Genomic DNA, 21,136 nt, shown 5'->3' on the forward strand with positions numbered 1-21,136 from the left:
ACTCTCTGCACAGCTGTATGGAAGGGATAGGGCAGAGGTGCAGAGACGGCTTGGGGAAGGAACCCAGCACACAGCAGCATTGGTCTGGTGGCCTTGCATTTCCCTAAGAGTACTCATTTTCCCTGAGTACCCCAGTCAAGAGGTGTCAGTGCTTGCCTGGGGGCACGGGGTTCCCCTTGGGGAGGCTGCTGCCTTCACTGTGCTGCATTTCTCAGTTCAAGCAGGTGCAGCTGGGGGATAAGATGGACCTGGCCTCCTACCTGCTGAAACCCATCCAGCGGATGAGCAAATATGCCCTGCTCCTGAAGGACCTGATCAAGGAGTGCAGTGAGGCGCAGGAGCAGGAGCTGGGCTATCTCCGTGCTGCTGAGGAGATGGTGAAGTTTCAGCTCCGGCATGGGAATGACCTGCTGGCCATGGATGCCATCCGTGACTGTGACGTACGTTCCAGTGTCTTCCCTGCCCAGGGGAGCAGAGCCACACTTATTCCCCTTCTCTAGACTTGGGGTCTTTGGATTGTATGGTGAGCCTTCCCTCAGGTTCTCCCAGTGATCAGAGTGCTGTCTGCCAGTACAGGCCTGGAGGCCTCCTTGATTTCCTAGGGCAGACAGCCTGGGTGCTGCTACCTGAGCTGGGTGAGCTGCTTGTCATAAACATGCTCCCAGATGCTTACCAGTGATGGGTCCAGCTCTCCCCTGAGCTTGGAGTCAGTTGTTTCAGCCTGATGTGGTTCCCAGCAATGCCATGCAGCCTGACTTGAATTTCAAGAGCCCTCTTAAGATGTCAAGTAGCTGCCACTTCTTCACCACCTGGGATACAGCCATATGGGACCATGTTTTCCAAGTCCAGGTCTAGGGCTGCCTAGATCATGCTGGTGGAGTCTTACAAGGATGTCCTCTCGTGTCCAGGTAAACCTGAAGGAGCAGGGGCAGCTGGTGCGGCAGGACGAGTTCACCATCTGGCTGGGCCGCAGGAAGTACCAGCGACACATCTTCCTCTTTGAGGACCTCATCCTCTTCAGCAAGCCCAAGAGGATCGATGGTGGCTTTGATGTGTATATCTACAAGCACTCCTTCAAGGTAAGGGCAGCCCTGCAGCTCCCTCTTGTGTGGGAGCTGTCCATGGCTGGTTTCCCCATGGCACATGCCTCTAAAATGGGAAGCAGGAGCGCCTTCAGCAGAAGAGCTGCTCCCACCACTTCTAAGCCTCCTCCAAACCATGCAATGAGGCCAGAAGAGGATATTTCACTCATTAATACCTAGGCCCTCTGTGCTGTAGGATGTGGGGCCAGCATTTTCTGAGGGTCATGGAGTATGGGAGAAAGGCAGTGTGTATGTGGCAGGGAAGTGGTGGTAATTCCAGATGGAGTACTAGGAATTGGCTGAGCTGTCTGTGCTCAGCCGTGTCCAGGACATACCTGCTGCTTTCCAGACCCTGAGACTCCTTCTTCTTAGGTCTGCCAAGCTGGGGATAGCTCTAGCACAATGTTCAAGCAGCTTACTCCTTTTGCTCCTGGTACAGTCTGGTTTATGTTTTGCTTTTCCTCTTCCTCCCAGACTGCAGACATTGGTCTGACTGAGAACTGTGGAGACAGCGGCCTGCGCTTTGAGATCTGGTTCCGAAGGCGGAAGTCCAGTGACACCTACATCCTCCAGGCCAGCTCAGCTGAGACTAAGCAGGCCTGGACCAGTGACATTGCCAAAATCCTGTGGCAGCAGGCAGCCCGCAATAAAGGTGTGATTCCTTCCTGGAATTCCTTCTGTGCCGCAAAAGGTGCGGGAGCCCTGTTCAGCTCATGCTGTCCTGAGTAGGTTTGGATCCTGTTACCAGGCAGCTCTGTGCAGCAAGCAGCTGTGTGCCAGCATGCAGCCTCAGGAGCATGTGCTGGGCTTGGCTGGGCATGTCCCTTCCCTGCCCCTCATCCCCAGGGAACTCGACTGGTCCAAGCTCTGTTTGACTGTAGACACCCACCTGTTCTCCATGAGAGAAACAGAGGATCCATGCTCAGGGTTCCCTGTCCTGTGAGCACAGGCTGTGCCCCTGAAAGGCTTGTTGGTCTCCCCAGTGATGTGGGCCACTACTGGAGCTCCCTACTGAATGATGCTGACCAAATTCCTCCTGTCCCCCACAGGCTTCTCGCTTGGCAGGACTCTCGTAGGTGGCATGGCGCTGAGCTACTTGGCCAGAGCAGGGCATGATTGCTTGTTCCTGGAGACTCCACAGTGCTGGGGAGGGCAGCAAGGGGAGAAGAGATCTAATCTCAGCAGCTCAGGAGCAGCCTATGAGTGCTCTAACCTGTGGCTGAATAATGCTGTGGGCAGGGTTGGGTTTGGTCAGCCTCACAATGTGGCTGTGGGTCTCTTCCTCTCCAGAAATCCGTATGCAGGAGATGGTCTCCATGGGTGTGGGTAACAAGCCCTTCCTGGATATCAAACCCAGTGAGGCAGCTATTAATGACCGTGCTATCGATTACATCATGAAAGGCAGAGGTAGGTGCCAGCTGTGCCTTTCCCCTTGATCCTTGTGAGTGAGGCAGGACTGGTTCTCAGGGGGTTTTTTGTATGTTTTCTGGCAGGTGCCAGGACCAGAGCCTCAATTGCAGTGTCTCTGTTTGACCATTCCAACCCCTTCAAGAGGACACAGACGCAGCTCTCCACCGGCAGCACTCCCACTGCCTATTCCCCTTCCTCCTCCTCCTCCCTTCTGGGACCTCTCAACCTGCACATGTACCTGGACCAGGCTCTGCTGCCAGGGGTCCTGGCCCCCAGACGTCCCTTTGACATTGGCACTTGCATCGAGGAAGATGAGTTGGAGCATGAGACGAGCAGCCAGCCCTCAATGAGTAAGTACAGCCCCTCTGCTCTGCAGCACCTGGGGTGTGTAGGCTCATCCCTGCTCCTTGTTCTGTGCTGTGTGGTGAGACCAGGCTTGCTGGGGTCATGGCAGTCCCTGTCTCCTACCCAGACCAGGGCATGAGGGCCCTGCCCTTCTATTATGCCAGCTTTGTCTCAGGTTCCATGACAGGAGTTAGCTCAAATAGAGGGCTTATAAAGTACCTGCTGAGCTGCAGCCATAGCCATGGCAGACTTTGTGCTGTGTACTGATACTGCTGTGGTCTTGGGGGTTTGTGTCCCTGCCCCTCTGGTATGAAGTGCTCTGTCCTTTGCCCTCACCGTCCTGGGCCCATCACCCTTTGCCTATCCCTTGTGTGAACTTCATTGGCCAGCCCATACCAATCACCAGCACCATTATAGCTCTTCTTCTTTGTGTTGGTTTGTTGTCTGTGGCCTTAAAGAGGCCCAGACATGAGTGTGGCTGATCTGTAGGATTGTGTAGCCACTGCCCTGCAGACAGGTACATTATCAAGCTTATGTGGCATGGGTTCTGTGCAACCCAAAGTTATCTGTGATCTGTTAGTGGTCTGTGGTTATCAGGGTGACCTTCCTCTCTTTCCCCAGCAACAGAGAGCTCAGAGTCATCGCACTGCATGTCAGCCACAGGCTCCAGCGGCTCCGACAGTGGCTGTGTCTCCAACATCCCACAAGAAAGCTTCTGTGAAGACATGGGCTCACCCCCTTACATGCCTGTAGGCCCACAGCACAGCTCTGCTATGGAGGGCAGACCCAGGTTCACAAACAGCCAGTACATTTCTGCAGTAAGTGCAAGCAGCCAAAACACTCTCTTGACTTTGCCTGCTCCTGTACCTGCCTCCCCAGTTCAAGCCACTGCCTCTCACAGGGGGACTGAAGATGCTGCTTTTGGGCTTGGGGTGACTGTGGGGAAGTGACATTTCCTCTTGCAGAGACTTGGCCCCTCTGGGGCAGATGAGAGCCTCTGGTGCAGGAGCCACCCGTGCAGTGGCCAGGATGCCTGAGGAGATGAGCTGGAAAGGACCTGCAGTGCTGGAGGCTGCACAAGGAGATGTTGCACAAACAGGAGCTATAATGCTGCCATGGGCTGGGGTACATATATAACCTCCTGGAGTGGCTGGAGCTCTGCTGCACCTGCTGCCAAGCTCCTTTCGTGGGAGGTCTGGGCGTTTTTTGGGGAATGATGAGAGGGGAGCCGGTTGCTCTGAGATGTTGGTGTGTTCCTGAGAGTTCTCAGCTGCTTCCCTTCCCACTAGATCCTGTCCTGATGCTGTTGTCCTCTAACCCCCCTACTAACACTGGCTTCTCTCTTCTGCAGAAAGCAGGCCAGGTCACCATAAGTCCCTCAAGAATAGTGTGAGCCCCTCGGCCCCGCCTCAGGAAGTGGAGTTGTTGTAAGTAGCCCCTGCAGGGGATTTTCCAGCAGTTCTGAGTGCTGGTCAGGTTTGTCAGTAGCTCTGAGTATGGGGAGTCTCACCTCAGCTCCTCTGTGAGTTTTCCCCATGCATTCCTGACTGGTGTCTGAGGCTCTGATTCATCTGGTTACAGAGGAGCAGCTCCCATGGAGCCACACTCTGAACCAGCTGGTCTGATGCTTTCTGCCTTGCAGAAGCAAAATAAACAAAATCACGTTCAGGTAGTAAAGGCTTGACCACCTCCTGAGTGTTCAGATGAGCTGCTTTCCTCTGAATGCTGTCACCTGTCTAACCACTAATCTATTTCTTGTGGCTGTTTGCAAAAATCCTGCTCTTAGTCCCTCTGAAGTGCCTTGGGGAATCACAGTATTCTCCCCAAGGCAGATTTATCCCACAGTTTCCTTTGAACCTCCAAAGGAAATAGTACTTTGCCAGGCAAAGGATCCTGCTAGGTTATGGTCAGGATGTCCTGAGGGAGCTGCCAGAGGTTGCTTCAGTATTTAGGGATTCTGGGAGGATGCCTTGTCTGGAAGGAAGTCACTGTTGATCTAAGGAGGGTGAACCCTGACAGGACTTGCAGCCAAGCAGGGCTGCTGCTCGTGGCTGGCAGCCCTTGGTGTCATGTCAGGACCCACTCAAACCAGCCTGCTCTTGTCTCAGCCTTTTCCTCTCTGTCCTTGGGGCTGAGCCTCCCTTCTCACAGGGAGCAGAGGGGTATGAGAGAGGCAGGATTAGGGCTTGAATGGTCAAGGCACAGGGTAGTGAATGGTCATAGGTTTGGCACTGTGGGGTGTGCCCATGGCAGGTGCAGGAGTTCAGAACCAGCTGTACAGAACCAGCCAAGGTTCAGATTTAAGATCCTGAGCCCCTTCTGGAGGGTCACAGGTGAGACTTTTGAAGTGGCCACAGAAGCAGTAGGGACAGCAGCACAAAACCTTTGGGCAAGTCCTGAGGGAAGAGCTGTGCTTCTCCTGCAAGAATATTCTTTCCCCACCAAAATTTACCTCTGACAGAGGATTTCAAGTGTTTTGTGAGGTCACTGCTGGCCAGGACAGAGGGACCTGTGGGATCCTGCCACATCCCAGGAGTGCAGCTGGTCTAACCCATTGCACGGTGCTGTGTTCCAGGTTTGATTGCCATTTCAAACTCACTGAAGACCCCAGGCCTCTGACCAGCAGAAGGACACAGTCTTCATCCTTGAAGATATTTTTTGCCCATTATCAGGCTCTTTGAAACAGCTCAAAACTTGACCTCTGCCTGAGGCGAAGTCCCAGGATGGCTTCTGTCAACTAAATGTAATAGCTTTGGTGTTGGATGGGACCTTGGGCATTTAGAACTCGTTAGCCCTATATTTATAAGTAATAAGTAACATAGTAGTTTGGGAAAAAGAAGTATTATTTTTAAAGCTATGAGTTGTACAGATTTTTATTACAAGTGACTCTGTTACTATTTGTTGTGTAAGCTGCACATTTTATAAAGTTTTTGGAAGGGCATGAAGAGAAATTGAGGTATTTAAAAAAAGTAGTCTAACTTTCTGTTTCAGGGTTATAGTGACCTGAAGCTCAAGATTTAACGTCCTTCCTTATGTTCTAAATATGTCTATCGTAGCAATAATTTATTTCCTTGGCTTAATACTTCCATTCTAATAAAAGCATTTTCATTGTTATGAATTGTTTCTTCAGATGGTTCTTCCAGTGCCTTGGTGCTGAGCTAATCTCTCTCATAACCGTCTGTCAGCTCTGCCACTCTGCCTGTGCCACCTCTGCTCTGACTGCCAGCTGCCCCTGTATATCCTCAGTGCATTCACCAGAGAAGGGGGAGATGCCCAGGCAGAGACTCCCCTGGTGCCAGGGGGAAGCTGACCCAGAGGGAGCAGCCAGCAGAGGTGTCAGTAGGAGTGAGGAAGAGGGACCTGTGTCTGGTGGAGCTCAGGAGGCACCAAAATTCCTGGCTCTAGTTTTAGCCACTTGCCCCCATACCTGCTGTCCCAGTGCAAGTTCCTCTCTTGCCCTGCTGGCTCAGGTTCCAGTGGCTTAGTTCAGGCTCCATTGTGCTTTGTCCTGGCTGTGCCTCTGGTTTTGGACTGACAGGGACTGGCTCCTTGCTTCATCTCTGACTCAGCCCCTCTTCTGGTACTTCAGTCCCACTGTTGTGGCTTGTTTGAGGAGCTTTGGATGTGCTGGCATTCGAGACCAACAGGTTTTGAGTGTAATGGCTTGATCATAATGCTGAACCTTAAGTGGATGTTGTTTAAGTAACACAGCATAACTGGAGGACAAACGAGCCCTGTGTTCCAAGGTGGCTTTTTCATGAGTAACATCCAAGGTCACTGTGTGGCTGTGACACCCTCCCTCTGTTCTTGGACAAAATGAAAATTAGCATTTCTGGAAACAGTGGTTACTTGGCTGCCAAGTTCCTGTTTACTCCTGGTTTGTGCAGGGCTGTAAATCAGCTCCTGCAGGTGTGGGAGAAGTGCTACATTTGGCCTGAGGAAGAGGATGGAGTAGTAATTTATTTAACTGCAATTTTCTTCCCTTGGCAGACATGGGTGTTACACTCCACAGCCACCCTGGAGACAGTGTTCCTTCAAGTTTGGAAATTCCTGTACTGTATGTAAAACACTTGTTTATTTTTAATAAGCTGGATGTTTTTAAACCTTGTTCTTTTCTCAGACAGCAAGGAAAATATATTTGACACCTTTGTACAAAATTGCGTGGGAAACAGTTATACAGGGAATATTTTACAAGTTACTATTTTGAGATAATTGCTGGGTTAATGCAAAGTTTCTGGACTGTCAAGACAACAATAGCTCATGTCACAAGAGGGAGAGAAGTTACTAATGCAACAAGAGGAACATGAAACGTCTGGAATTTCTCAGTTTCAAAGGTTTCTAAATTGCTGGACAAACCTTTAGTATTGTTTACCTGACACTCTTTCTTCAGGGTTTGATTGATTTGTCTAATAAAGGTTATTTTCTTTATATGAATCTTACTTGCATTGTGTCATGATTTCAGCATGGGAACCTGGGCTGCAGAAGGGACCCCTGAGAGGAGCAGTTGTCCCTGGTGTGTTTAAATACCCCCTCAGTGTACTGGGGACAGACTGAATAACATTTCTCTGACCAAACCTAACCCAGCAGGTTATTGGGGTGACGCTGATGGTGCCTGTCATTTTAAACACTGTAAAGTACACAAAGTTTTTCCCTCTATTCCATATCTGGTACCCAAACAATGAGAAAAAATATTTGATTTTATTGGCATAAGTAGAAATCTTTCCATTGCCAACCTTGACTTCTACAGAGTGAGCTGCATTTCAGAAATCCTAGATTAGACAATGCATTTTTGAGAGGGTGCAACCAAAATCAATGAGCTCCTAAATCAGAGGTGTTTCCCTGAAATCTTTGTCAGAACTGGAATTTTCAATGCTTTTTCCAGCCTTTCGACAAGATAAGTGACATTCTCTGTCTCTTCTTTTTTTTCTCCCCCTTTAACTAGCCAGGGATAAAGAAAGTCTGATTGAAAAGCAGGAGTTCCACTCTGCCCCGTGACACTCATGACACACCTCACATGGAAAATTCATCATGGCATTTTGCACATTTAGGGAATCCCCTGAAGAGGGTAGATGGGTTCAGTGGGGCTGTTTGGGAATCCACCTTTCCCAGAACTCCCTTATCTCTGCTAGAAGTGGCCATTGTGCCTGGCCCTACCCAGTTTGTACTCCCAACAATTCCCAGGCATGGGTATTCAGGTGTTAGAGTTGTAAAATCCTGGAATCTGCCATGGGCAGTGCCACCTTCCACTAGACCAGGTCACTCCAAGCCCTGTCCAGCCTGGCCTTGGGCACTTGCAGGAATGGGGAATGCAAGAATTCTCATTATGTGGAATATTCACAGGACACTGGTGTTTTAAGCCATCCCAGTTTCTGGTGATTGATAAATTCTATAGACATAATAGATTGCTGTGCCTGTGGAGGGAGGGTGCCCTCTCCTGCAACATCCCCGAGTTCTCCTGACCACTGCAGTTCTGGAAAGCATTTTTCAGCCTTAGGGCAGGGACACCAGCAGAGGGGGCAGATGGAGTATTTTCAGCCAGGCTAATATGACTTTGCTGATCTGCCCTAAAAAAAAACCCCACAAAAATCTGAAGAGAGGTGCAATTTTCCTTTTTGTTAAATATGCGCAGACATTGCACAAGTCTGTGATCACAGACTGGTTTGGGTTGGAAAGGGCTTTAAAAATCACCTTGTTCCAGCCCCCTGCCATGGACAGAGACACCTTAGAGTAGATCAGGTGCTCCAAGCCTTGTCCAGCCTGGCCTTGAACACTTCCAGGGATGGGGAATGCAGGAATTCTGGTTCAGTGGGATGTGGTCCTGGCCATACCTCAACAGTGCCACTGTAAATGTCATTGTGCACTGTTTGTTAATGCAGTAATAGACTACTGAGCTTTGCTGCTCTTCCTCTCCCAGCATTTGGAGATGGAACAACTTTAAACACTGCCTAAAAATTAAAAAAAAAAAAAAAAGAAAAAAAAAAGTTAAATGCAAAATGATAATAATTGATGTTAAAAATATCAAGCAGCATAACATTTTTGAGAAATTTAATTTAAAAAAGAGAAATTGGAAATCAGAAGAAACTCGGAGTTTAGATAAAAGCTTGGAGGAAATGCTGATATTAATGTTTGAAAACAGACATTTCATCCAGCCAGGAGGTACAGACTCGCCCTTCAGCAGCACAAGACAAAATTACACTTTAATTAAAATTAAAAATTCTTGTACCTGTATAGCAAATTAAATCTTTGTTAGAGATACCCATTTAGGATTTTCATTTATGCAGGTACAGAGTGTAGGGGAAGAGGAGGAACTGTCACTTCCCTCTTGCATATGACAGTAAATTCAGTGGTGAATTTACCACAATAAATTCATTAGAATTAATTTATTTTCAGGCCAACTGTGCTCGCGGAGCACTAGAAGAGCAACACCACCTCTTCCAGATTCCAACATTTGTATTCAATAAGATGGGGCTGTGTAAAACTGTCCTCAAACAGCAGCTGCTTTCTTCAGCTGCAGTTAATTAAAATCAAAACCATTAAATGAGCTTTTATGGAAAGGTCAAGCATGAAATCTTGTTTCACCAACCAGAGCAGAAGAGTTGAATGTGACTTTTATTTGGACACTTATCCAGGAGCCTTGATAAACTTTAACAGAAGTCTTTGACATCCATCTGCACACAATATTATCTAAGAATTAAAAAAAAAAAAACCAAAAACAAAAACCCAAACAAAAAAAAAAACCCAACCAAACATAGAAAATCCCACTTTGCCTGCAAGAAAGGCTTCAGCTGCAGAATTAATGCTCATAGGATAAATTCAACAGAGCTGAGAAAAGGTAACCTTGAGGTCTGCATGTAAAAATGAAGGTGCCCAAACACAAAACTGTGTTGGTCGGTGAATAATTTATGATTGTCAGACTTACCCTGTGCAGGAGCTGCTTTCCACAACAGAGATTCAGGAGACAGAGTGAGTTTACTTTTGGGAATTGAGAAATACCAGTCACTGACATTAAAATGAATTAACTCTTCTTCTGCGGATCCCACAGTGCTCTCTGGTTCATCCACACAGAGTGGCAAGAACAAACCTGTAAATTCTAGAACAACCTGATGTCTGGAAGGTTTTTAGGCTATTTCTCATAAGAAAAGGGAGTCAAAAGCATGTCTGGAAAAAGATGGGGAGGGGAGGGAAATCCTCTGTAAATGGATGCAAGAATTAAAGTCAGTAGCTTCCAGAGACAGCTTGTAGCTACAGACTGCACTGATAATCAAAGGTTATGTGGGGAACAAGACTTTTCCATAGATAATTACATCAACTTCTTATTGCTGATACCATTCAAGTAAGAAAGATGAAAAATTTTAATAGAAACAACTGGGATAGTAAAACCTTGGTATTTCTAAGGCTCAATCCAATTTTAGGGGACAGTGGAAGAAAGACAGCAGCACCAAAACACCCTCATGGCACCATTGCTCCAAGGAAAGCACTCCCAGACATTCCTGAGGGAATTCAGGCAGCCCAGGCTGCTCCTTGATGGGCAGCAGTGCCCAGCCAGCAGCTCCCCCTGCACAAAGGGGGCTCAGCCCTGCCTTGTGCCTCCTCATTCCACTCCATTCCACTCCATCCCATCCCATTCCACTCCATTCCATCCCATCCCATTCCATTCCACTCCACCCCATCCCATCCCATCCCACCCCATCCCATCCCATCCCATCCCATCCCATCCCATCCCATCCCATCCCATCCCATCCCATCCCATCCCATCAGGCCTGGAGGAAGGAGCAGGGCTGCAATTTATTTAAAAGCCAATTAACACCATGCTAACATGACAGATCTCTTTAATTAGATGCTCTATGTGTCATTTCTTAGAATAGGGAACAGGTGAGAAGCAAAATCCAAAAAGTTTTTTAAAACCCAAGAAAACCTGGAATATGGCAGCTAATAAATTAACTAATCAATTTGATCATGTGGGATTTTTAGTTAAAATACCTAAAGAGGGCTTTAGATAAAGATATAGGAGTGCTCATCAATACTTTATTAATATTTACTTAATATACATTAATATTTTATTATTTAAATATTTAAACAATTTTTCAGAATAATATTTTTAAACTTCCTCTGGAGATAAGGTCAGCATTAAAACAAAGAGCATCAGTATGAATACTGGCAAACTCCATATCTTAATATTTATATTTTATATTTGTTAATAATTTATAGTTTAAATATTATAATCTAAATAAATCTGTACAATAACAGCTGCAATTCTGGGGCAGTGTCACACCTCAGGGATGGGTTTACATGTCTTGAATGTTCTCCTGGGTTTACCCATTATCATCTTTGTGTGTTACTGCTGGAAGTCTCAGCTGACATAAAGATAATTTATTTAATTTATTTAATTAATAAGCTTTCCAGACAATGGTTCACAGTCTGGTTTTGTGTCAGGTTTATGGTTTTGGAGTCGCTGGTGTCTCTGACATTCTCTGCTGGTTGACTTTACTGCAAAAACCATTAATATACAAGAGCATTCTGCCTGAGCTCCGCTCTTCTCATGGACCTCCATGGACAGGAGCCTCGCTGGGTTTTGTAATTTACCTTGAAATCCACTGGATAACAACCCCAAGAAAATGATGTTTCATGGCTGTCCAAAGACAGGCTAAACCTGCAGCAATAACACGAACAGGAGGGTGCTGAGCTGTTCCCTCCTCTGCTCCATACCCTCCTGTTCCTGGCATGCATAAGGCAGGGATAACACTGCAGATGCTGCAGGAAAGTGTTTAAACCCAAAGCAAAAATCTGTTTCCAATTATGTCTAAAAAAAAAAAAAAAAAAAAAAATTAAAAAAAATCCATAGAAACTTTTCTGTTTAGAATTGTTTCCTGACATCACCTGATCTTCCTGCCAAAACTCCAGATTATCTTGGTGTGTTCCAGATTTTACTGCTTGTTTAAGTTATTTTTTTCACACACCTATGCAGGAATGCTTGGAAAAAGTTGGGTTTTTTTTCATTAGAAATGTGTTTGAGACAAATACTTCAAAGCAGTGACAGAAGGGTTTGCTTAAACTCACACCATGTTACATTCATGGACATTCATTGCTTCTGAGGCTCAGCAGCACCACTGGAAAGGCTCCCAGGGACTTATCAGACATGGGGAAAACTGTACAAAAGTGATTCATTTCTTGTAGCATTTATGACCCTTTGTGATTCTGGGGATTTGGGGGTTGCTTTCTTATGTCTTGTCTCATCCCAAAGGGATTATCTGATTTTTAGCTGGATGAAAGGCTTTAGGGGAACCATGTGGCAGCTTCCACCCTGCAAGAGATGGATCAGGCTGCTGCTCCAGCCACTGCATCTCCAGGATCAAACACTCACAGAGCAAAGAAAAATGGAAGGATCCTTCAGAGCCTCCTGGGAATTGAGTAAATGGGGGCTGATGTGGTTTATAAGGCTCAAGAGAACTGATAAAGAGCAACCACAGCAACCACACACATGTGCTGCCAGAGCCAGATGTGCCCCACTGGCATTTTCCAGGAGCTTGGAGTCATGGTACAGCAAGAGTGGAGTTACTCTGAGGAAGCCAGACCATCACAAGATGGATACCTGGGCTGCTGAAGGACCAAAACCAGCTTTTTTACAGACAGAATGTGCAGCCTCTCACAGGCGGCTCTGGAGATGTTCTGCTGTGTGCAACCCCTGCTGCTGGATCCCCTTTGTCCCTCAGAGCAGCACAGCCTGACAGAAAGATGCTCAGAAAGCAGCCCCTGGAGCTCACCCACCCTTCTCCCTGTGCTCCCTCCTGATGAGTTGTTTTGGAAAAATCTGAGTTGCCAGGTGTAATTTCCGAGCCTGGAAGTGAAACCATTGACTGAACACAGGAGCTCACGGCTGTCCTGCAGGGCAGGCAGAGGTCACAGGCAGGGGACAGCTCACCTGTCACAGCAGCACCTGGTGCCTGTGTCCCAGCAGAATTCCTCCAGTCCTGTCTGCTTCTTGTAATGCCCCCACTGCTGGCACATGGATGGATCTGGACACAACAGAGAGCTATTCTGGGGACCATTAACATTGTACCCTTAATGAGGCTGGAACTGGTCACAGGCTTGTAAGCCAAGTCATGAAAATGCCAGTTCAGTGAGCAGCACATCAGGAATAGTCTGTGTCTGATTAAACCTTTTTTTTTTTTTTAGAAAAATATCTTAGGTCAAAACGAGAGAGAGGAGCCCTGATTGCCTTTGCAATGACAGATGTGATTGCTCCACTGATGTGCTTCCAGCTATCTCAGCACATGCTATTGATCTCCTGGAACTGCTTCTATCAGTTATTAGGGACTGTCAGCAATCTCTGCATGAAATCTTAAAATTAATCTTGGCTGTAGGTGCAGGCTGTCAAACACAGAGCTCTGGGCCACAGGCTTAGAGCTCCAAGTACAAATGTTTTAAAATGTGATTTTGAATAAATGGAAATCAGCCTGGAGAAGAGAGGAGGAGACCTTAGAGCACCTTCCAGTCCCTACAGGGGCTCCAGGAGAGCTGGAGGGAGACTCTGGACAAAGGCAGGGAGTGCCAGGACAAGGGGGAATGGCTTCACACTGACAGAGGGCAGGGTTAGGTTGGATATTGGGAAGAAATTCTTCCCTGTGGGGGTGGGCAGGCCCTGGCACAGGTGCCCAGAGCAGCTGTGGCTGCCCCTGGATCCCTGGAAGTGTCCAAGGCCAGGCTGGACAGGGCTTGGAGCAACCTGGGACAGTGCAAGGTGTCCCTGCCATGGCAGGGGATTAGAACTAAAGGATCTTTAGGATCCTTTCTAGTCCCAAACATTCTATAGGTACATGATGAAACCAGACCATCAGTTTTGATAAAATATCCTTGCAGCAGGTGCCCTCTCCCAAATGCCTGCTTATCATTTAATCTTTTTAATGCAACAAACTTGCCTAGGTCTTTCCTATCCACAAACCATCCTGCTGCAGCACTGACTGAAGAGAGCAGCCACACTGTTCCCAAACCCCTCTTCCAGCTGAGAAATGCACCAGTCATGAGGAATGCAGCCTCATCCCCACTGGGCAGCTGTGCATCGCACGCCTGGGAAGCTGTGCACAGCTCTGGGCAGCTCTGGAGTACAGAGCAATTATACAATTGTGCTCTGCACAGGGAACAAAACAGACATGAAATATGGACCATGCTCAGTTTCACCTTGCATGGTAGCTCCTGCTGTATTTCAGTCTGATTAATCCAACCCTTGCCTTTTGTTTTCTTTCTCTGCATCTTCCTGCTTCCATCTCCCTCTGTGCTCTCACGACTCTGCTGCAGTTATTACATTAACAAAATGCAGGGATGAGTCCTGGATAATAACACTTTTTCTGGAGCCATGCCATGCTGGGAAGATGGTAATTTAGTTAATTGAATTCCATCTAAAAGGGAACTGAATCAATATTCCAGCACGTGGCTGGCAGTGAAGCATTGCCTGAGCACACGTGGTCACACCAATCCCAGGGCACTGACAGAGGGAGCCTGAATTCAATGTTGGTTTAGGTGACAGAAGCTGCACTCTGAATCCTGTCTGAACACGATTTACAGCCTGGTCTGTGTATTTGGGAAAGCATTGTCCATCAGGCTGGCAGAAATGGAAAAGTACTGGGGGAGCAGGGCAGGTAGAGCTGCACAGGGCAGTGTTTGCCAGGAGCTGCCAGCACCAGCCCCTCTGAGCAGGGCTGCTCCCTGGGGAACAGAGCTTTGGACAGCACATGGGCTCTTCTTGGGGATCCTGCACAGGGACACAAAGGGTAAAACCTCCCTGGCCATATTGGTACCCACTGTCTCCCTCTTCTAGGAACAAATCTGTGTCCTTGAGGGCCAGAGTGATCCATCCTCATCAGTCCTTCTGGTCAAATTGCTCATCCTAGAGAAAAATGACCTCTCAGAGGAGCCAGTTCCCTCATCCCCAGCACACAACTTGCTGTCAGAGCATGAAGCACATTAGCCTTGAGCCCAGATGACTTTAGAAACTCTCTAGAGAAGGGACCTTGGGGCAGAAAACACATTTTACAGGTAAATTAATTGCAAACCACCCACCTGATCCTTCTGGGCTGCACATCCCAGTGGCAAGGTGAGACATCACCTTGTAAGAGAGTCTGGGTTTGTCTAAAACGCAGAGGAGGTGGCAGTTTCTGGTGGTAGGACACCACAGGGGACAAGGTCTGGAGTGTCTCTCCCCCGTGGGAGTGTGGCCAGAGGGTGGCCAAGGAGAAGAGACAAGTGGGAAGGAGAAAATATCTTCATGTCTGGCGCCTGGACCAATGCACACAACACAAACTGGCTGAGACCCCTCCCTGCTGGCTCCTCTGCTGCCAGGGAGCTGCAGCTGGCTGCACAGAGTCTGGGGCTGGTGAGGAGCCAAGGCCAGAGCAGATGCTTGGCCAGAGGAAGGCCATTAGCATGAGGAGATGGCTGCAGGCCCTGGGTTTGGGCAGTGCCACTTTTCATCACACAGAGAAGATCTCTAATGAACTCCCCAAGGGCTCAGCAGCTGTGGCACCACTTCAAGCCTCACTGGGCAAAGAGCTGGAGCTGCTGCTCCTGTGGAAGTTTCTTCAGTTTTGGTCTCCTCAGGTGCTGAGCAATCCAGCTCAGCCTCTCCTGTCAGTCCTGTGCTGCACTGCCAACCCCTCCAGGAACCTCTCTGCCTTCCTGCCCACACTGCTCAGGAAAGCTGCTGTTTACAGGCCACATTCCTTGCACTTACCTGTGTCTCCACCTGGATTTGACCATTTTGAGGGGCTGTGGATGGCTCTGTAATCAGGTCACAGCCACAGAACTGCAGGTGCTGTTTCTGAAGGGCATTCAGACCCTCCTGTAAGGATGAACTGGGGACCTTGGACATGCACACACAGAGCCAGCAGCTCTCAGGAGATCATTACACTGGTATTTAGTCAGATTCGCCTTTTTGGTGAAGACCCAGATCAATATCTTACTCTTCCCAGAAAGCTGTTCCCATCAGCCCAGAGGACATGATTATTTTCAGTCTGATCTGGGGCACTTTGCAGCCAACAGACCCAGCCAGAATTTACCGGCACAAATTCTCCTGGGGCTGCTTTGGCATGGCTGAGATGCCTTTTCCATGCTGGGAACAGGGGGCACTGGAGCTACCTCCTCCAGAACCAAGAATGCTGGAGGGGAGAAATTCTGTGTAAACTGTGGAGAAAGCAGTGAAGGACTTGAAGAGGTGCTGGAGTGGGTGAGGAGCATCCTTATGCAGGGGGTGGCAGCAGGTGGGAGCTGTGGGCTCTTACCTGAGCTCTGCAGGGGCTCCACAGGCTGTGAGGAAGCTGCTTCTGCTCAGGATTGAGCAGGGAGAGGCTGATGGAGAGGCTGGCTGTCCTGGGGGATCCTGCAGCCCTGCCTTGGATGAGCCCTCACCTGAGTAGCAGGGTGGGGACGCTCTGGCACAGGCTGGCCAGAGAAGGGTGGGTGCCCCATCCCTTGGAAACACTCACAGCCAGGTTGGACAGGGCTGGGAACAACATGGAATCCCTGCTCACGGTGCAAGGGCTGGAATGAGATGGGCTTTAAGGCACCTTCCAACCCAAATAGTTCCAGGATTCTGTGATTCCCAGGATTCTTGATTTCCCTGTATCAAAACCACACCAACACCTGCAACTCCCCTGCAGAGCTGTGCCCACATGGGAGCTCCTGTTCTCCACAGCCAGGTCCTGACCAGGGATGAGTCCTGTGGGGCTTGAGCTGCTCACCTTTTCCCAGAATAATCTTCCTTTGCCAAGCCTCCAAGGACAGGGCTGAGACACCTCCCCAGACCTCAGGGCATGCAGGGCACCCTGGCCCTGGGAATTCTGCAGCTCATTTGTGCAGCTGGGCAGTGGAGTCAGCAAAGGGTTAAAGTGCCCCAGCCTCTCCTTTCATAACAATTTTTCGAGGAACTTTGGCTCTTCAAAAAGAGCCTTTAGGAACAGACAGCCACAAACTCCCTCCAACCCCCTCAGAGGAGAAAGGAGAGGGAACATCCCCCAGCCCTCACTGAGGATGGGCTGAACCCAGCCTGGAAGAAGACAACCAGAGCAGCTCTTCCCTCCCCTGTGTTTGCAAAGCAGTGTCTGGGATGCAGGGGTGCAGTGCTGTGCCTTGGCAGTGAGTGAGCCTGTGCCAGCCTCATGTGTGCCCCTGACACCTCCCTCACGTCCTGGGCAGTGCCAGTGCCACACTGAGGCACCCGGGGTAACCCTGTGGTTATTTAGGGAGCCTGGCTGTGCATGGATGACCCCGGGGGTGGATGTGCAGCTGCAGATCCCGGCGTGCCCCCCCAGCAGCGCTGCAGCAGGCTCAGCCGTGCCCGGGGCCGGGCTCACAGCCCCACACGCGGTTCCCTGCACTCTCTGAGTGACCATTCCGTCCCGTCCCATCCCATCCCCGTCCCGTCCCATCCCATCCCGGAGCTGCCGTGCCGCCCTGGAGCCCGGCCTGTTCCCAGGGATCGTTACCAGGAGCTCCGCGTGTGTTTGGTTGCAAACAGAGCAGCAGTGGGAGCCAGGCGCTCATAGTGTTTGTGTGCCTGCAGTTGCTGAGGCAACTCGGGGCCAGCCAGGAGCTGCCAAACCCTCGGTGGCCGGGCCAGCTCCGGCACAGCTGCCCCGGGCGGCCGAGCCCCCTCTGTCCGGCCGGGCCGTGAACGAACCAGAGCGGAGCTCAGTGCGGACGGGGTTTATTGCAGAGCCGGGTTACAGCGCGGGCCTGCAGCATCCTTTGGTTTGGGCTTCACGAAGGGAGCGGGAGCCAGCGGGGTTCGGGTCGGAGACCTTTGCCGGCGGCCCGGCGACACCAAATGCCGCGGGTGCATCCCGGGCTGGGCCGGGAGCAGCCCCGGCACAAACGGCACCGCAGGGTCTGACCTCGAGCGCCGGGGGGCGGCAGGGCCGGGCCGGGCAGCCCCAGGGGAGGGCAGGAGGCGGCTGCGGTGGAGCTGCTGCGGGTTAAGGCAGGTCCCGGAGGGAGCACAGCGGCGGTGCCCGGTGGGACACGGAGGGTGCCCCGACGGCCGGGGCTGAGGTAGGGCAGGTGTGGGTGCCGGCGGGCAGGGGAGCCCTGAGGAGCGGCGCTGTTAGTGCGGTGTGGGCTGCGGTGACAGCACGGGGGACACGGAGGGGATCACAGCACGGGGGGGACGGACGCAGCGCTGGGGCAGAGCTCTGGGCCCGGCGATTTCCCCGATCCCCCCAGCGCCGGGGGCCGATCCTGCCAGCCCGGGCCGGCCCCAGCCCCAGCGCAGCCTCCCGGGCCCACTCACGGGCACGTCCCGGGGCTGTGACCGAGCCCCCGGGCCGGGGGCACCACGGGCACCTGTCCCTACTTTTTGACTTTGGCGTCGTAGGTGCCCGCGTTCTTGTAGGCACTGACGTAGCCGCTGGTGTCCACGATGTTCTCCCGGCCGCTCTTGCCCTTGCCCTTGCCGCTCTCGTCGAAGCGCTCCTTGTGGGAGCCCGTGTACTTGGAGGTGTCCGTCAGCCTCTCCACGGCTCCCACTGTCTTGGCTTTCTGCAGTGGGACATGGGACATGGGAGACAAGAAGATGCTCCATCCCCTTCCCACACAAGTCCCATCCCTTCCTGCCCCACACAAGGTCCTGACCCCCACCAAAGACCCTGCTGTGCCCCCCGTGCCCTATGAGACCCCCAGGTCCCCCCTCACCCAGGGCCATGGGGTCTCCTGGAAAGCATCTGCACAGGGGGCAGAGCTCCATCCTCCCCTCCTGCTGACCACTCCTGCTCCACAGCCAGGGGCTCCTCACTCACCGTGACACCCACGTTGATGGGCTCCTTCCCTGCCACCAGCTGGCAGATGGCTTCATAGGCCTCCTCTTTGCTCTTGTCCTTAAACCTCTTGGGGGCCAGCTCCTCCAGCGCCTTCTTGAACTCCTCGTAGTTGATGACACGGGCTGTCTTCCCTCTGCAGGAGCAAAACTCAGGCTGTCACCAGCACATCTTTGGGCTATGCCTCCAAATGGGATGAGCGGCATCAGAGGGACCCTGACTTTGTCCTACCCTCACCCACTTCTGAAATTCAGCTACAGCTGAATGGGCTGGGCACAGCTGGTGCTGAGCTCCAGGAGCTTTCCAGCCACATGCTGCTGGAATCCCTGTTACCAAAAACCAGAGTGCATGGAAGTGCTCTAGGACTTGGTGCTGGTGTCAGGAGAAAAGTGCATCCATCCCCACTGCTCCCAGCCTGCCTGGGTTGCCCACCCCACTCTCTCCCCCAGCAGGGATCAATCCTCCAGTCAAATTTGGAAGGACATGCACAGAGCATCTCTCCCCTGAGCTTCTGGTTCTCATCTCTGGGCCAGCACAGCAACCTGCTCTCCTGCACCCCAAAAACCTCCCAGTGCTCAGCTCCATGTGTCCCAGCCCAGGAACATGGGAATTCCTGGAGAGAGCACATGGAGGAAGCTGGTTCTCCACCTGTTTCCACACCCTAGTGTGGAGCATGAAACATCATTGTGTCTCCAGGGACCCTAAAAGCAGTTCCAGGAGCCTTTCAGACCTTCAAGTTGCCCCTGTGACTGCCGTGGACCAGGATCCTCCCCAGGCTTGGGCGTTGGCTGGCCAGGCCCAGGGAAGGGCCACATCACACGGGACAACCCTGAGCACCTTCCTCTGCTCCCTGTGGCACCTCCTGAGAGATGGGAACCCGGCAGAGCCAGCCAGGCCCACCCCAGTTCTTGGAGTGGGAGCAGGGGCACAATCTCTGCACCAAATCTGAGCCTCCCACCCCCAAATTTGGGTTGATTTATCATTGGGTCTTGCAGAGGCAGCCACACCTCCCCCCTGAAGGTGGGACACTGCAGGACAGCTCCCCCAGCTCTGTGACAAGCGGGAAGGACAGCCTGGGCACACAGCAGGGGGAGCAGAGCTCTGTGGGGACCCCACACCCAGACACCCACACCCTGCCCGTGCTGCAGAGGCATCCACGTCACTTACTTCACCTTGGAGAAGACAATGTCCACGTCGGTGCTGGTGACGCTTTTGCCGTCGGTGACTTTGCAGTCCTTGCACAGCTTGGCCCAGTTCTTGCCGTTCATCTCCTGCCCCGTGGCCTTGGTGTCGCCGTAGATGGCGAATTTGCGGAAGCTCTCCTCCAGGGACGCCACCTCAGCGTTCCCGGCCATGGGGCTGCAGGACGGGCCCGGCACACCCAGGCTCCTGCAGGCGGCACGGCAGAGCTCGGCGGGCTGCTCGAGGCCCTCGAGGAGGAGGAGGAGGAAGGCTGGCGAGGGTGGAGGCTCCTCAGCAGGATCGGGGTGTTGGCAGCACCTGCGGGTGAGGGGCGAGGGCTGGCAGCAGGCTCGGATGAGCCCCGAGGCCGAAAGCCAAGAACGCGCCTTGGGGAATGGAGGCTGCTGGTGGAGAGCTGTCAGCAGCGACGCTGCCGGCTCCGGGGCTGGCGGGGAGTGAGAGCGTCAGCCTCAGCCCCGGAGTGAGAGCATCAGCCTGTCCCTCGGGAGCCCTCTCCGGGAATGACGCAATGCGTCCGCCTTCCTCCCGCTCGCTCGCACATCGGGAGAAGCGGCCCCGCCGCTGCCTCCAGCCCCACCTCTCCCCTGCCTCCATCCCCTGTGCGGAGCTGCAGCACCCCGGCCTGCGACTGCCCCGGGGCTGGGCCAAGCGTGATGCCCTGCAGGGTGACAAGCAGCCAACAAGTCTCTGTTCCCCGTGGTGGCACTGTTGCTGCTGCTGTCCCATCCCCGCTTGCCATCGCCTCGCCAGCCTCGCCCTGGCGGCTCAGCATCCCTCACCCACAGCATCTCGGCCGGGACTGGGCACGGCCATATCTGGGGAGCTCCAGCACCCAGGGGGTTCTCCGGCACCCCGAGGGGCAGAGCGGGTGCCTCGCCCGGTGGGTGCCCGGGCAAGAGAGGCTGGCGTGGGGCCCCGGAGCCTCGGCGAGGGCCGGGGAGTGGTCCCTGAGACCGTCGCTAGGGAGGATGGGCGTTGCCTGGCGACCGTCGCTAAGGAGGCGCGGCGGGGCGGGGATGCCGCCGGTCCCCTCTCGGCCTCGTCCTCCCGCGGGTTCCGCAGCCCCGGCCCCGCACGGCCCCGCGGGGGCACCGGGGCTCTCCCGCCCGCCTGGAGGTCACTGCGGGTGCCGGGGCAGCGGCGACCCCCGCCCGCCCTCCCCCCGGGTTTCCCCGCTCCCTTTCTCCCCGTGCAGCGGCCCCGGGACGGGCACCGCAGGGGTGCGGGGTCCCGGTCGCTCGGTCTCACCTCCCGGTCACCGCTCCCCTCCCGGCGCCGCGCTCTGAGGCGGGCGGG

At 52.2% G+C, this 21,136-nt stretch overlaps 2 protein-coding genes across 7 annotated transcripts in view; one reads left to right on the forward strand and one right to left on the reverse strand.

Annotated features, from left to right (window-relative positions):
• PLEKHG4 (pleckstrin homology and RhoGEF domain containing G4) overlaps positions 1–7,271 on the forward strand; it is an 85,382-nt gene extending 78,111 nt beyond the window's left edge. For 2 of the 6 annotated variants that reach the window (XM_059481229.1, XM_059481234.1), the window contains 6 exons: positions 216–440; positions 909–1,079; positions 1,557–1,773; positions 2,373–2,489; positions 2,576–2,842; positions 3,459–4,258. In XM_059481229.1, the coding sequence (XP_059337212.1) occupies positions 216–440; positions 909–1,079; positions 1,557–1,773; positions 2,373–2,489; positions 2,576–2,842; positions 3,459–3,787 (1,326 nt within the window). In that variant the 3' untranslated portion in view covers positions 3,788–4,258. Of the gene's footprint in view, positions 1–215; positions 441–908; positions 1,080–1,556; positions 1,774–2,372; positions 2,490–2,575; positions 2,843–3,458; positions 4,265–5,412 lie in introns of those variants that run through there. The other 4 variants (XM_059481231.1, XM_059481232.1, XM_059481233.1 and 1 more) reach the window with 4 other exon arrangements.
• Positions 1–21,136, reverse strand: part of TPPP3 (tubulin polymerization promoting protein family member 3) — a 202,740-nt gene extending 181,604 nt beyond the window's left edge. Inside the window, exons 1-4 of the mRNA XM_059481255.1 lie at positions 21,089–21,136; positions 19,805–20,137; positions 18,620–18,773; positions 17,528–18,362 (exon numbers count right to left, since the gene is read on the reverse strand). Coding sequence (XP_059337238.1) covers positions 18,174–18,362; positions 18,620–18,773; positions 19,805–19,992 — 531 coding nt within the window. The 5' untranslated portion in view covers positions 19,993–20,137; positions 21,089–21,136 and the 3' untranslated portion in view covers positions 17,528–18,173. The remainder of the gene's footprint in view (positions 1–17,527; positions 18,363–18,619; positions 18,774–19,804; positions 20,138–21,088) is intronic.

This window comes from Ammospiza nelsoni, chromosome 13 (assembly GCF_027579445.1).
Source record: "Ammospiza nelsoni isolate bAmmNel1 chromosome 13, bAmmNel1.pri, whole genome shotgun sequence".
Lineage (NCBI taxonomy): Eukaryota > Metazoa > Chordata > Aves > Passeriformes > Passerellidae > Ammospiza > Ammospiza nelsoni.